General features: G+C 38.0%; 1 protein-coding gene across 9 annotated transcripts in view; it reads right to left on the bottom strand.

The window, feature by feature from the left end:
• The window catches only part of Dock9 (dedicator of cytokinesis 9), a 260,684-nt gene that overhangs the window by 197,847 nt on the left and 46,066 nt on the right, over positions 1 to 16,771 (bottom strand). For 4 of the 9 annotated variants that reach the window (XR_007210305.1, XM_048341146.1, XM_048341150.1 and 1 more), the window contains exon 1: positions 99 to 1,232. The exons of 4 other annotated variants lie outside the window; for them this stretch is intronic. Coding sequence is in view for 4 of the 5 variants with exons in the window: in XM_048341146.1 (XP_048197103.1) it covers positions 99 to 260 (162 nt within the window). In the remaining variant the exon portion in view is untranslated. Of the gene's footprint in view, positions 1 to 98; positions 1,234 to 16,771 lie in introns of those variants that run through there. One more of the 9 variants, XM_048341147.1, reaches the window with a different exon arrangement.

The raw sequence follows: 16,771 nt of genomic DNA, 5'->3' as shown, positions 1-16,771 counted from the left end.
ATATAAGCATACTGAAATAAATATATTTGCTTTACAAGTAAAAAAATCATTTATTCTACACCATTAAACTACTTGTTAATAAGCAAGACAGCATTTACCAGACAGGAGGAGATCAATAGTTCTGAATCTTCTTTTGTCCAATTGTATGCTGTATATTCAAAGGCATTATTCTCTCCTTGCTGTTTGCACATATAAGCACAGTTTCTCTCAAAAACGGTGCGGATGCCTTTGAACAGAATCACACTAGTAGTGCAACCCATCCCCAAGGTGTGGATATTCAGATTTCTAGCAGTCACTACTCCATTTCCACATCATCTTCCTTGGCTTTTCAGACACAGGCTCCCAGTGTACCATCCTCATGACAAGCAGTTACCGGCACAGAGCAGAAGGGAAGCTCCAAGCTGTCACACTAGGATCCGCTCCTGCCCAAATGCCTGACAAAAAAAAAATCCAGGCTCCCAGTGTAAAACAGGAGGGTGGGTGGTGCAAAAGCAAGATGACACACCTCAGAAGCACCAAGACCTTGAAAGTATCGTTTTTTCCAAGCAGATTGCTTCACCATTAACCCAAAGAACAAATATGTAAAGGATTTACATAGAGTTATCAGAAAATTGCCGGCTTCTATGATTTGCTTGGGATTGTTCTGAATCGCAGAACCTGCCCAAAATGAAAAAGATAGTGCCAGACCACCACACTGCTGCAGATGCTGCTGGAAAGCACAAAGAATGTTCGTCTGCTGCAAGAAATCACTCTCCCAGAATGCTTAGCCTAGCATCTACATTAGCAAACATCTCTTTCCTTGACCTAAATATGTTGTTTGTTTAATCCTGCAACAATGAGAAACAGAGCTGCAAAAGAAAAAAAAAAGTCCAAAAAACGAGTAAAAATGCTAAGATGACTGCTGCTATGGAAACACATGTAAGCACACTTCAAACAACCTTTCACATGTATGGGTAACAGCCTGCTGACAGCCAACCACAAGGGAAGAGAGTACTGCAGTGTGGGTCCTCATTTCTAAACACCTCCACTCATTGCTAAAGAGGCTTTCTCCATCTCTGGGACTCAAAGATGCAAATGAGAATATGGAAAAAGGGTGTCCCTATCTGGACATGTGTCTCTGAAGCAGTACTCCAGGATACAAAGTCAAATACATCGTGAAGCCTCATAATCACCATGGTTACTATTTTTGGTACATAACTAATTCAGGTACCTCCACTGCAGAGTGGAATAAGTGACACTATCATGCAAATCTTTCCGAATTGTTAAAAAGGAAATTTGTTACTGCTATAAAGCTAGGCTGACTTGTGTTGTCATTTTCTTTTCTAAAAGTTGAAATGGGACTGGGAATATGGCCTAGTGGTAGAGTGCTTGCCTTGTATACATGAAGCCCTGGGTTCGATTCCTCAGCACCACATATATAGAAAAAGCCAGAAGTGGCACTGTGGCTCAAGTGGCAGAGTGCTAGCCTTGAGCAAAAAGAAGCCAGGGGCAGTGCTGAGGGCCTGAGTCCAAGCGCCAGGACTGGCAAAAATAAAAATAAAAAAACGGAAAGACAATTCTGGGTACTCATGCTGAGATCCAGAGGATCAAGGTTCTAAGACAACCTGGGCAAAAAAATCTGTAAGATGCCACAAAAGGCTGGCTGGACTGGAGGTGTGGCTCGCATGATGATATCACCCAAGTAAGCAAGACTTAATATGGGGGGGCTGGGGATATGGCCTAGTGGCAAAGAGTGAAGCTCTGGGTTCAGTTCCCCAGCACCACATATACAGAAAACGGCCAGGAGTGGTGCTGTGGCTCAAGTGGTAGAGTGCCAGCCTTGAGCAAAAAAAAGCCAGGGACAGTGCCCAGGACTGGCAATAGATAGATAGATAGATAGATAGATAGATAGATAGATAGATAGATAGATAGATAGATAGATGAATTGTAACCCCCATAGCAAAATAAACACAAAAAGACTTAATATGGGGGGGGCACTACCATATGAAACCAACACATGTACACAGAGACAACATATGTACACACGGAACATTTTATTGATCACAACATGAATCTAGAAAAAAGTTATCATTTTTTGAACAGCTATTGTGACATTCTGATTCTTATTACTTCATAAGACAACAGTAAATTCTGTTTCTCTTATCCATAGATTTCCGAGTTAGAGTAAATTAGAATGATTGAGTACCTAGAGGCAATAACAGAATCAAATGCAATTATAGCAAAAAGAAAACGGCCCTGAATGAAATCTCATCCGGTCATATCATCCAAAAATGCCCGTTTCCAGTAGCTAATTTAGCTACTTGGACCCACCTCAAAGTAAAAATCTAGGCTATTCTCTGGTGATAAAGTTACTACATTGTATGCCTTAAATTTTTTAAACATATTTTATTTCTCAAACATATCTCAATAAAACTTAAATAGGAACAAATGGGTACAATTTTATATCATTAAAGAGAAAAAATGTTTCTTCAAGGTATAGTAATAAACATTTAGTCACTTATATCAATTTTGATTATTTTCCAAGCAGCAAATTTAGTGAGCAAGAAAAGCAGCACAAAGTATTTAGAGCAAAGGACTCAACAAGGTCAAAAACTGGGTTTCATGCATACACAAGCAAGACATAGTAAACAATATGAGATAAATGTGTATTGATTGATTTCACTAATTTTTCTTCATCACAATGATCCTGGACTGATATTACCCCAAATTTCAAAGCATACCAAGACAGAAGGTTACCTACTGGCAACTAGTGCAGTCATCTAAATATGTAATTTCAATTTGGAGATCATATTACTGCAGTATTTATCAATGTGGTCTATGGTCCACACAGCTCCCAAGATTAGATTTCTGCCTTTAATTCCCTTTTGAAATCCAGGCCATATCTTCCTTGTCTGCTAATATTGCAACCTGGCTCTCCCACCATTGCTTCATCCTCAAATGCTCCAAATCAATCACCTTTTAGTATGACAAACTCTCATGACATATCCACAAGATAGACTACAGACCTTAAAAAGGAACAAAATACAGATCCATGGTTCAACATGAAAAATGTTTTTCTAAGTGAAAGAAGCCAGTCACAAAAGAACCCACATAGTATGATTCTACATTTGACCAAGATAACAAAAAAAAATCTGGGTGACTCCTTCTTTTGATACCAGCTAGAAATTGTAACTATTCCATGGGAACCTTTACCATTAAGCCCAAGCTAGACTTTTTTCTCGTCTTCTTCAAGCCATTCTTAAACTGGCTTGGAACTACCTCGCTCTCCCCATTTTTGTGAGTAAAAATATTCCTCATGGGCTGGGAATCTGGCCTAGTGGTAGAGTGCTTGCTTCCTATACATGAAGCCCTGCGTTCAATTCCTCAGCACCACATATATAGAAAGAAAAAAAAACAAAAACAGAAATGGCACTGTGGCTCAAGTGGTAGAGTGCTAGCCTTGAGCCAAAAAAAGCCAAGGACAGTGCTCAGGCGCTGAGTTCAAGCCCCAGAACTGGCACAAAAATAAAAAATAAAAAATCCTCATACTCTCTTGAGGTGTGTGGTGTTAACATTAAAGAATTTTTCAATGGGTAGAGTTTAGAATACCCATCCTGTTTCTGTAGTCACCCTGGAAGTGCATTATATCTTAATAAAGTTGCTATTAAAGTCAGGGAGAAGAATGACGCCTCTGCTCACTTCATAAATTGTTTAGTTCAAATCGGATAATAGAAGAGACTACAAACCAGAAATTTCTATAAATACAGCAAGCACCTATTGTTTTATACTACACAGGCATTTTTTGCATAACTTAAAACAATCTCCTTGCTGGATGAATTTAACAATTCCTGGATGTTGCTTTGGCCTCACTTCTCTATAATTCACTAACCGTGTGACATGGGAGGTGTCTGGGGCTGCCCTCAGAGTGTGCATTTATAATCTGGATAAATCACCAGAAAGACTGGATAAATAATTAAGTTTGAGTTAAGCTTTCTAAAAGGAAGGAAAGTATGGGTTAAGAAAAGAATCTTATTTGTTAGTAGGAATGTTAAATCAAGAAGCCTGCTATAGAAAAGTACAGCAACTCTTCAAAAAAATTAAATAGAGAATTACCATGTGATATAGCAATTCAATTTTCAGGGATATTTACAAAATAAAAGCAAGCAAGGACTAGAGATACATATACATCCATGTTTAATGCAGCACTATTCACAACAAAGATGGAAACTGCCTGTGTTCCCCCAAAGTTGTATGCATAAGCAAAATGCAGGATGGATAGAGATAGGTAAGTAGGTAGATAGGTAGAGAATTATCATTCTACCTTAAAACTGAAATCCTAACAAATGTAACATGGGTGAAACTTGAAGGCATTGTGTAAAAAAATAGTAAGCCAGATACAAGAAGAGAAATAAAGCATGAGTCTTTTATATGAGATACCTAGATAGTTAAATTTGTAGAGACAGAAAACAGAAAGATAGCTGCCAGGGGCCTGGATGAGAGGAAATAGAGTTATTTAAGAAGTAGAGGTTCTCCTTCTCCATTGTTGGTGGGAGTGCAAATTAGTACAACCACTTTGGAGAACAGTATGGAGGTTTCTCAAAAAGCTCAATATAGACCTACCCTATGACCCAGCCATACCACTCCTAGGCATCTATCTTGAACAGCAGGTCCCAGGATACCAAAAAGACATTTGCACTTCCATGTTTATCGCTGCACAAGTCACAATAGCCAAAATATGGAATCAACCCAGATGCCCCTCCACAGATGAATGGATCCAAAAAATATGGTACCTATACACAATGGAATACTACATAGCGATTAGGAATGGTGAAATATTGTTATTCACAGGGAAATGGTCAGAACTTGTACAAATAAGGTTGAGCGAGACAAGCCTAGAACACAGAAAACAAAGGGGCATGATCTCCCTGATATATGACTGTTAAAATGGGGTGACGGGGAGACAGTAGAGACCAGGTCTGTGAAACCAAAAACTTCTTGTCAAATAATTTCCCACAGGATTAGGGGAGCAACCCAACATTATGTAACTAAAACCAAACAACTACTCAACATATAAAGGTCATAAATTGACCTCTCAGTGGAATACAACAGCTCAAACGCTATGTATGTATGTTCATATAAGACTATTGTCGACGTATTGTCTAATGTCGACATTACATTTAAAGCCCTAGGCGAATTTTCTTCGGCGTAGGCCATGTGGCTACTGTCTATGTTCTTGGTACATTGTATATTGTATATATGTCTACCTGACCTAGGGAAGGGAAAGAAAAACAGGGTGTAAGATATCACAAGAAATGTACACACTGCCCTACTATGTAACGGTACCCTTTTTGCACAACACCTTGTCAAAAAAAATTTGTTTAATTAATAAATAAATTCCAAAAAAAATAAAGAAGTAGAGGTTCTGTTTGGGAAGGTCAAAGAGTTCGGAGGATGGATGGTGGTGATGGTTATGCAACAACAAGACACACTAATGTCACTAAACTGTACAGCTGCAAGTGTTGACTATGGTCACTTGTATATGTACCTTACACCACAATGGAAGAGGAAAAAGGAGGATGAGAAAAGGAGGAGTAGAAAGCAGAAAGTAAGGAAAAGAATTTGCTGGGCACTACTTTCCCAGCATTCTGGACACAGGGAAGATGGAAGAACAGAAAACTCAAAAGAGTAGTCTTTTCATCCCTCCTCCTCTCCAGAAGGACAGATAAGCTAGTGTGACATACTTCATACTGTTTATTTTCTATTTCCTCATTCCGCTTGGTACTGACTTCTTAGAAAAAGTCCTTTGAACTCTGTTCCATCATAGAAAGAAGATAGCTGGAATTTAAATTTCAGATTCACAGATAACTTCCTGCCTCCCTGAACACATGTGGAGCGGAGCTGCCAGGTGGAGAGAAACTGAAGATGCAAAGGATGGTGGTGAGTGCAGAAAGGACCATGGTATGAAGATTTCTTTATCAAGGACCAGTTCCGGCTACTAAAAATTTATAGAACACTTAACAGAAACCTTTTGCCTGGTCAATAATTTTGATTTATTCATTATGTAAGGCAAGGTTTGAGGCTGAAGGCCAAACCATTTATCCTAATCCATTCAATCAAATTTATTTTGCAGATATTTTCCAAAAAAAACTTCAACTCTGCTTTAACCACAAAGCTCTCAAAATCCAAGCCAGAAAACAAAAAAAAAAAAAACAAAAAAAACATTTGGAGAAAAAGCCAGAGAAGAGATGGAAACAGACTAATAGGGATATGAAAGTTTATTCAAGTTAGAAAACTGGCTTTATATAGACCACACTAGGCATATGATTAATTCAGGAGATTTAAATTCTAAATGTAAGTTTTAATGTGAAATTTAAAGATAAACGTATAGATAAATATATAGATGATGGGTATGTCTTTGTGTACTGGTATGGCACATGGAAACTAATTCCCACTGCTGAGCCCAGAGTTTAGACACTTGGTCTCAGTCTTGTCAGCTAAAAAGGCAAAGTTTCCTAGGTGATTCCCTTCATGGTGGCCATCCTTTACCTTGTTGCATAGACATAAATTTCTACAGAAACATGAGTTCATGTTCAGCCCACTGAAGGACTGTAAGCCAACACTGACACCATGTGGAGCAGGTCCAAGATATCAACCTTGGTTAAACCACCAGGAATCAGGAATAAGGAAACCACGAGTTCAAATGTCTTTTTAAGTCAGCAGCTTTCAAAGTACCATCATCACATTAAGAGTTAAAGTTATGACAAAATTATTTTAAAACAAAAATCTACATGCATTATACAGCTACTTACTAATCCAGTCTCTCTTCAAATTGACTGGAAGGAAAAGAAGATGCAAGGGAGGAAACTGGTCAGAGCCTGCTAAACTGTTTTCAGGACCACTAATGGATCATGAGCTGCAATATAAAGCCCACTGCATGTACTAGTTAAAGGGCATCTCTCAGTACTTAAATAAATCACTAAAATCACTGGTCCGATCGAAGAAAGGAGTGGCCCACTGAACATAACAGTTCAAAGAAAACATTCTGAAAAACAGAATTCTGTTATGCATGACAGAAGATGGCTCTGAATTGTCATCTCAAAATCTTAGGAAGGATTTAGTTTGAATGGCCCCTCTCACTATAACCCTAACAACCTACTCAAAGAATGTGGCTTCCTACTCCTGCTGGTATAGAGATCCTGATTTTTTTTAAAAGGAAGAATGTTCCCATTAAAATGAGCTAACATGGGGCTGGGAATATGGCCTAGTGGTACAGTGCTTGCCTAGCAGGAATGAAGCCCTGGGTTCAATTCCTCAACACCACATATATAGAAAAGGCTGGAAATGGCGCTGTGGCTCAAGTAGTAGAATGCTAGCCTTGAGCAAAAGCCCAGGGATAGTGCCCAGGCCCTGAATTAAGCCCTAGGACTGCCCCCCCCACCCCCCAATGAGCAAACACTGTTTTCAGTCAACTAAAAGTTAAGATAAAGTCCAGCGCTGGTGGCTCATGCCTTTAACCCTAGCTAGTCAGAAGGCTAAGATCTGAGGATCATGATTCAAAGCCAGCCTGGGCAGGAAAATCTGAGAGACTCTTACTTCAAATTAATCACAGAGAAAGCCAGAAGTGGTGCTGTGGCTCAAGTGGTAGAGTGCTAGCTATGAGCAAAAGGAGCCCAGGGACAGCACCCAGGCCCAGAGTTCAAACCCCAGGACCAGCGGGGGAAAAAAAAGTTAAGACAGTCACTTGGAGCTCCTTAATCACTAAACCAAGAGGCAAGCTTTACCATTTGAGTCACAGCTCCACTTCCAACTTCTTTGCCAGGCCTGGGCCTTGGACTCAGGGCCTGAGCACTGTCCCTGGCTTCTTCCCGCTCAAGGCCAGCACTCTGCCACTTGAGCCACAGCTCCGCTTCAGGCCGTTTTCTGTATATGTGGTGCTGGGGAATCGAACCTAGGGCCTCGTGTATCCGAGGCAGGCACTCTTGCCACTAGGCTATATCCCCAGCCCCACTTCCAACTTCTTAATGGTTAATTGGAGAGAATTCACAGACGTTCCTGCCTGGGCTAGCTTTAAATCATGATCTTCTGATCTCAGCCTCCCAAATGACTAGGATTATATAGGTGTGAGCCACGGGACCCGATGGTTTAGATTTTGTGTCATGCATAATATTGAAGCAGTACTGAAAGTAAATTTAAAGACTAACAAAGGCAGAGGCAGATACAATGACTAATGAGACTTTGTGAAACCACATTTTTGGAAGTTAGTGAGAATATCTTCATTCCATGTGAGGGAAAAGATATTTACATTCCGTTGGGATGAAGCAAACCAGTTTTTGTTTTGTGGAAAGTCAAATGTGTTTAGAAGGGTGGCTATGGATTCAAAAGGGGAAGCTGTGCCAGTTATGAGCCGTCTCTCTGTGCCAGCCCCACCCAAAGCGTCAACTTTGTGATGCTTGACTAGCTGGACCCTACTAGGCTCTGGCACCAGGAGACCCAAAGAGATTTCAAGCCTTGCTACTTCCGGCTAGCTTTCAGTACCCAGGGCCATCCCAGGAACAAATTTCGTCACCCTGGTGACCACAGTTTCTTCCTGCATAGTAGCTCAATCAGGTTTGTATGCTTTTAGCACTCATAAAATCAGCCTCATTACACTTCCTTACAAACACCATCAGCAGCTGCACATCATGTCTCCGTAAGCGTGGAAGATTTAAGAGCACAATCTTAACCCTACGTACTCTCAGCTGTGCATTCACAGCTGCTGCCTGCAGCCTGAACCTCTATGATATCTCAATGCTTTTTATCTTTATTCTTCATAGCATTTCTTTGCATTTAATTATGTCAAAACAAATGAAGTGATTTTGTTTCATGGATTAACCCTCACATTATGTTATAAACAAAGTTTTAAAGGACTAGGAGGACCAAAGGAAATACATAACAAATTACCAAGAGGCACACTGAACGTACTATCATTAGTAATTAGGAAAATACAAATTTAAATTATAATGATATCCCACTAACACTTAAAATGGATAAAAAAAAATTAAAAAGATTGGCCATACTGAGTAGCCAAGATGAACAGTGAGAATCCTCCCTCCCTTGGGGGAGCCACTTCAGTAAACAGTTTAACTCTTCAGAAGGTGTCTACCCAAGGGGGAAAAAAACAAAACATACCCACAAAAGACTTGCACAAATGTTAACAGCAGTACTATTTATGATAACTAAAGGTCCCAAAGACTCCAAGTGGTAAATGGAAAACTAATGTGTTTTATGGAGGCAACAGAACACAATGCTCTTGTCAATTTAAAAAAAAAAAGGCAGTAATGATGCATGCTACACCATGGATAATCTCAGTACGAAGCCAGATGCATAGGTCACATATTGAATGTTTTCATTTATAGGAAATTCTCAGAAAAGCAAATAGAGGAAGTAAGATTAGTGGTTGGCTAGAGCTGAAGTAAAAATTCAAGAAACTGCTAATGGGCAAGAGATTTTTTTGTAATAACAGAAATGTTTTTAAATTAGATCACAGTGATGACTGCTCAAGTCTGAAATTTTACTACAACTCACCAAAGCATACATTTAAATTTTAGGATTTATAAAATTACACTTTGAAAAAACTATGAAATGAAAGATTCCAGTCCATGTCACAGGCAAATGAACCAAATCTTACTAAGAAACCACAATGCATTGATAGGTAAAATGGAAAACCTGTGTCTGCACACACATATATAGTTGCATGAAATAAACACGGCACAGAATCCAAACCATTTCTGCACAAAAGTCTTTCAAATGTTTACAAGTCAGTTTGATGTGACGCATTAAAGAAATGGCCAGGTTGAGTCTCACTGTTTACTTTGAAATAGGACAGGTCGGATGTCCCAACATTCAGTTGTAGTTGACATCATTAAAGAGAAAAAAAGATTTTGAAGTTGAGAAAAATCTTCATGTGTTATCCAATAATTAATTACACCAGAAGACATAGGTCACCTGAATATAGATGGCTTAAGTGAGGCTTAAAGAAAAAAACTAACTTGACCAAAGTTATTGAGCTGGCATGTAGGATATGAGATAGGGTCTTGGCCTTTAAAGTCTCTGTTTTCTGAATGTCATATGAAATCATTAACAAGATGAGGAAAAATTTAAATATATGATGTATTTACAAATGTGCAATTCTGAAGGAAAATATGAATTTACAGTTCTTGAATTATATTAGTTCCCTCAAACAGATTAGTCTCTCAAAAAAAAACTACATTTATGGAAATAATGAAGGTAACTTAGAGCTTAGAAGCATGACGGTACAAATGATAGAGAGCTTGCCTGGGGGGATGGAGGGATGCATGTAGATCTGGCTATTTGCAAGACTAAAAGGCAAGCTAGGGTTAGGTCTTGCAAGCTAGGGTTAAGTCTTTTTCACCAACTGAAAGGGAAGAAATAATTGAATCAAACAAGCATCAATGAAAATGTTCAGTAAGTAATTGTCACTGTTATCAGGCTCTCCATCAAAACTTCTAAAGTAGACAGTAGGTTGACTTGACTTAAATAAATCCTAGTGGCAAAAAGGAAAAAAAAAAAAAAGAAAGAAACAAAACTTCTAAAGTAGCAGAGGTTAAAATTAACGCTTAGCCACCATAAATGCAGAGCAAGCTTCACGTTCTATTCAGAACCTAACTTTCTCACTTCCATGGAAATTGAGGAATTACTCCTCCTTTTCCTCATGAGAACTACAGTATTAGAAAAGGGGCTAGTGTCACTGCCACCTGTCTAGGATACTATACAACACTTCTGCTGGGAAGGCAAGGCTGGATTCCTCAAGCTCTCACAAATGAATCTGAGGCCACTTCTTGGAAGACATAGCCTTTAATTTCATAATGATCAGAGCCTAGTTAAACCTATTATGAATCAAAAAAATATCTTAATGATTCAGTATTTCCAGGGAAAAACTAATGATGCATTTCCTTCTTTAAAGCCAGCAGTCACCAATGTGGATCACTGGCTGGAAAGCACCAGGAAATCAAGGTTTACCTTTGTGCTAAGTGGCATTAGTCCAGGAAATGCCAATGAAATTGTACACTGTTAAAACCGATTCTAAAATTCATTCAAAGACTGGTGGGGTGTGATCAAAGTTATTTATATATATATATGCATACATTATATATACACATACATATGTGTATATGGAAGTAGCACAATAGAACTTTGTATGATTATAATATGCTAATAAAGATAAAAATAAAATCTACTCAAATATATGAACCCTTGAAGTCCCTCTATTTGGGAAAGATAAGATTAGGCCTTATTTTTCTAGGTCTTATCCTCAACTGAAAAAGTAAGCACTATAAATATATTACTTTATATGCTATAAATTAAATGAGCTTGGTATTTGGTTGGGTTTTTTTCTCTGAAAAATACCAAATCTGTATAGTTTAAAAGGAATTCTGAAAAATCTGTTCCCAAATATCACATGTCTTTTGTACTTGGCAGCCAGCAAGAATGTCAACCTACATAAAAGTCTTTAATTCAGCAGATGTCTATTTAGTGAAAAATTAATAGAAATTAGGAGTGGTAAAATTATACATTCCACAGAAAGTTCAAAGAGACCTAAAAATGAAAGTTATAATTTAACTTCATTAAATATTTAACTGCAAATTCTAATAGTCTAGTCTAAGCTCTCACCGGTTTTTAGGAACAAAATGTGTCCGTTATTAAAGAAGAGTTCCTTGCTAGGAAAAGCTAAACATTTGAAGATGTAGGATATTTTGATATATCTGAGTATAAGTAACAGGTTTAAGTATATACAGCCACCTTCCTATCACTGAGTGAGAACTCAAAGCTGAAAACACTTTGGCATTTTCTATTCCTTAAGAGATCATTTCACTCGGAGAGGCCCAGTACTAGAGAAGGCAAAGACAAACATTACACCTTGGCTTTACAATAGAAAGCATGTGAACTACTCCAGGTAGGAGAACCAGGACCAATACACAAATATTCCCTAGTAATTAAAATATTCTCTAGTATCCTAAATTAGGATACACAATTTGGGAGTTATCTGTGTGCCTGTGAACCAGTGGGTGACACAGGCGTTGTTAATGGCAACTGAACTAATGCCACCAAGGTCCCTCTGGTCCAGCAATGGTACTGGCTATGACTCAAATTTTCATCAGGTGAAATAAGAGCTAATGAATCTTTAGTCACCATATGACTTGAAGGGATAGTATAAAAGGCTCACTATAACTAATGTTTATAGAAAACATCTTATACATTGCCACGTACACAATATTACAAGTGAGCCTGGAGCCAATGGCTCACACCTGTAATCTACCTACTCAGGAGGCTGAGATTGAGTATCATGCTTTAAACCCAGGCCAGACAGAAAAGTCTATAATACTCTTATCTTCAATTAACTATCAGAAAACCAGAAGTGGCTCTGTGGCTCAAAGTGGTAGAGTGCTAGCCTTGAGCTCAGGGACAGCACCTAGGCCCTGAGTTCAAGCCCCATGACCCAAAAGGAAAAGAAAAATTACGAGTGAAGAGAATGAGGCACAAAAATGGTTAATACCGTGACCTAAGTCACAGTACTGCCCTATATGTCTAGTCTCATTTCCACAGACTTTCAGATAAGTTATTTATATTCTACCATACTTCATCAAGCCTCAAGAATCTCCTATATTCCTTGCACATCGATGTGCTAAGTAAAAGTTTTATATTCACTGTGGGGGAGAGCAAAATGCCCAGCCAACTTCAAGGGTCTGCAACTATAATGTGAAGGCCCAAATTTTTTCTTCCAACTTCTAATTATGAGATATACACAAACCAGGTGCTCCACCTAGTGGATTAACAGAAGATTCTCAGAATTAGAAAAATGCATGTATATCTTCAATGACATAAAGTTCACACACTCTAAAGCATTCATTTCTCATTCCATACCTCATAGCTAAAATAGCAGCACTAAGAAGAAAGGATTATAGCTCTGAATCCTATACCTCATATCCTATGGCCAAAATGATGACAGACAAATAGACACTGAGAGAATAAAGAATATAAGCTTCCAGAAGGTAAGGAGGAATTTATTTTAACTAGTTAAATAAAACCATATTCCAAGTTTGCTTCCTTTCCCATTTCCTCAGTGTCACCTAATATAATAGCAAAGCAGCCATTTCATTGGTAACAAAGTCAAAGCTCTCCAGTGCCACATCCCTAACAGGCGTAACAACTGACTTTGAAGGGCTATGGGAATCCCATAGCTCCTTGATATGATGTCTTTTCCAATGTTTATCTTCAACCCAGGAGTGGGTCTTCTTAAAGAGAAGATCATGTGGTAGGAAACTCTGAGGTTAAGAAGTCAGCAAATATTCCTGACTCTGCCAGTTTCTGAGTGCCCTAATCTTGAGTAGGTCCTTAAATATCTGTCTTGACCCCTCATTTGGAGAACCTAAACAGTGATTTATCCCTCACAAGGTGTTGTGAAATGAAAGAGAGGTGACAGGTGCGATGCACCTAGTAGACCTTCTGGATATGTGGATGGCTGAAGGTAGATAGATAGATAGATAGATAGATAGATAGATAGATAGATAGATAGATATGGATCTAATTAGGCTCATGCTTCTAATTTATATCTGTCTTTGCTTCCATATTTCTATTTTTAAAGGGGGCTAAAGACTGGTGGATGCCAGTGATTCACACCTGTAATTCTAGCTACTCAGGAGACTAGATCATAATTTGAAGCCAGCTCGAGCAGGAATGCCCAAAAAAATCTTTATCTCCATCATGTGGTAGAGCACTAGTTTAATGCAAAAAAAAAAAAAAAAAAAAAAAATCTCAGGATCACACCCTGGCCCTGATTTCAAACTCCAGGACCAGTAAGAAAAAATAAGTTATAAAAATGGCAAGTAAAGTTGTTAGAAGACATGCAGCTACATAGTGAGGATTCAAGCAGTTTGACCAGAACACAAGCAAGAAAGGTAGATGCCAAAAGTTGCGATAAAACCAGAGGCTTTTTGAAAGCCCTGTTAATGTAGGTTTCACCAGCAATCAATGTAGAGTCCCTAGACTATCCATTATACCAATTTGTCATGTTCCCATGCTATTCTAAAACTCTTTATTCAGCCCTTTTCCTAAAGAATAGAGTGCAATATTCTTAACAAGATCTGTGATCTTACATTCTGCCTCAACTTCTTTTTTTTATTTTTTTTATTTATTATTATTATTTTTTTTTTTTTTTTTTGGCCAGTCCTGGTCCTTGGGGCCTGAGCACTGTCCCTGGCTTCTTTTTGCTCAAGGCTAGCACTCTGCCACTTGAGCCACAGCACCACTTCTGGCCGTTTTCTGTATATGTGGTGCTGGGGAATTGAACCCAGGACCTCATGTATACGAGGCAAGCTCTCTTGCCACTAGGCCATATCCCCAGCCCCCTGCCTCAACTTCTAATTTGTTATGTCAATTTTCACATATTAATCACCCAAGACCTATGTTATAATTTCTGAAGAAAGATCAAATCCAGCAACATCATTTATGTTTTGTCAAAACTCTCAAAGTTGAATGGGCAAATTTAATATAAGTAGTAGATGTCCTTAACTCCAATTAAACTATTAACCAAAATATAATAGCACAAAATATAAACAGCAAGTGCTGAATTGCATCCCTTATTCAACATCTACCCTCCCCTTCCAAAACAGTGACAGGACAGAAGGTTACAGCAGGCTGATGTCTACCCACCCAGACTGCATTCTCAGCCTTTCCTGCACTAAAGTTCGAACCTATCACAAAGGTTCTGGCTAAGAGAATATGAGCAGAAGAAGTGTGTGATGACTCATTTGTTCTACTGCTGGATTTTACCAAGACAAATTTAAGTACACATCCAAAGATTTGTCCAAATTCATTTGTAATAACCAGAAACTGAAAACAGGATTGACAAATTGTGGTATAAATAAGACTCCAAAAGGAATGAACTACTGATACATAAGTGGACAGGGACAGATCTCAAAATTATGCTGAAACATAAAGTTCATAGTATATAATTCCATTTTTATAAAGTTAATTTATATGAACAGAAAAGCGATCTGTGATAACCCATGGATGAGAAAGGAGGAGAAGAAGTAGATTATAAAAGAGTACATGGGGGTCATGGGTTTGATTATATCTTGAATGTAGTAATGGTTTCACATATGTATGTCAAAATAAATTGTATATTTTACATATGTACAGCTGAATGTATGTCAATTATCCTCAAGCTATTGAAGGAAAGAGGTATTTATGGGAGCATTTTCACATAACAGATTTTCAGATGCACACTCACAATTTTTAGATTAAATCTGCTCAGAATCTAAACTTATCAAAATATCATTCCTCATAGTGAACGAGCAATAAATATCAAGCCAAAAAGCTGGCTTTGTGCCATTTTCAAATCAAAATAAAACTGACTTCTGGGGGAAAAAACGAAAGAAGACTCTACATTTCCCACTCTGCCCCATGAAAAATGAGAGGATTTCAGTTTTCCCACATGCCAGTTTGGGCATCTGCCAAAGGAAAACACATTTACAGACAGCTCGTGCTTGATTCAATCCCCAGCACCATCACACAAAAAAGAAGAAATGGGAAGAAAAGAATAAGGACTGCATAGAAATCAGTGAATTTGAACCAAGAGTTCTTCTAATTCCATTGTGATTTTGTCAAAACACAATAAAAGCTTATAAATATAATAACTATATTTGTATGTCAAAACTAAGCACACTTTTAGCATGACACAGACCGTCAATTCCACATCACACTCTGAGTGGATGCAATATATAAAAAGAATAATGTAACTTTTTAATCTATTTTATTTATATTCACATACTTTCCTAATGAATTTTGAAACAAAAATCTGTGCTTTTGTATTTTACTACATCCAGTATGAAGTATAAAAGCTTTCAGAAAACATCTTTTATAGATTAACTTTAATGCACTTCTCTCTGAAAACAACATCTGCTTGGGGAATAGATCCAGTAAATAAAATACTTTTTTTAAATTAGAACATTTATTGCTTCATATATATAATAATATTAAGAAGTCCTCTAGTATATAAGGAGGAATCTTAAAAGTCATAATGCTTCAGCTCACAAAACAAAGTCTAAAATTTACAGGTGTTGAAATGGTTCTACAATCTAATTTTACATGACATTATCACCAACCATGACTCATGGGAAGAAGAGAATGTTTTTCATTTGTTAACATTTAAAAGTTGTTTTCTCTTTAATTACTCTAAAATGAAACTGTGGGAAAATGTTACCAAGATAAAAACGTGGTAGACAGTCATAACTTCAATTACTTGATCTGAATGTTGATAGTAATAAAAACAGTTTATTCTCTGCAAACGACACCACGAGGTGTTTCTGTCCTTTCAACAAGCACTCTGCTTGTTGCAAATGAAGTGGAAAAGTAATTCATTCCCATAATGATCTCCATTTAATAGACAGCTTTTCTATCCAGTGAAGATGAGCCCATACCCAGTACAGACTTGGAGTGCTTCCATTTGCTCACCTTCTAGCCCTGCAACACCCTTCAGAGGCTGAGCACCACTCTCCCTTCATTGCCAAAAGCTGTCTGGGCCACACTCTGGGTGCTACACATTTCTAAGCACTCAAGTGCATGCTCAAAATCTGCAGTAGCTTTTGCAGTCTTGACTACTCTGGCTTAAAGAATTCCAGCTCCATTTCTTATTGGCATATAACCATACAAAAGTCATTCTTAAAGGGGAATAATAATAGGACCCACCTCTCGCATATTAACAGCTCCATAAATAGAAGCTATAATCATATGG

Source organism: Perognathus longimembris, chromosome 3 (genome assembly GCF_023159225.1).
Source record: "Perognathus longimembris pacificus isolate PPM17 chromosome 3, ASM2315922v1, whole genome shotgun sequence".
Classification (NCBI taxonomy): Eukaryota; Metazoa; Chordata; class Mammalia; order Rodentia; family Heteromyidae; genus Perognathus; species Perognathus longimembris.
Note: the sequence above shows the minus strand (reverse complement) of the source record. Positions and strands in the feature narration are given on the sequence as shown.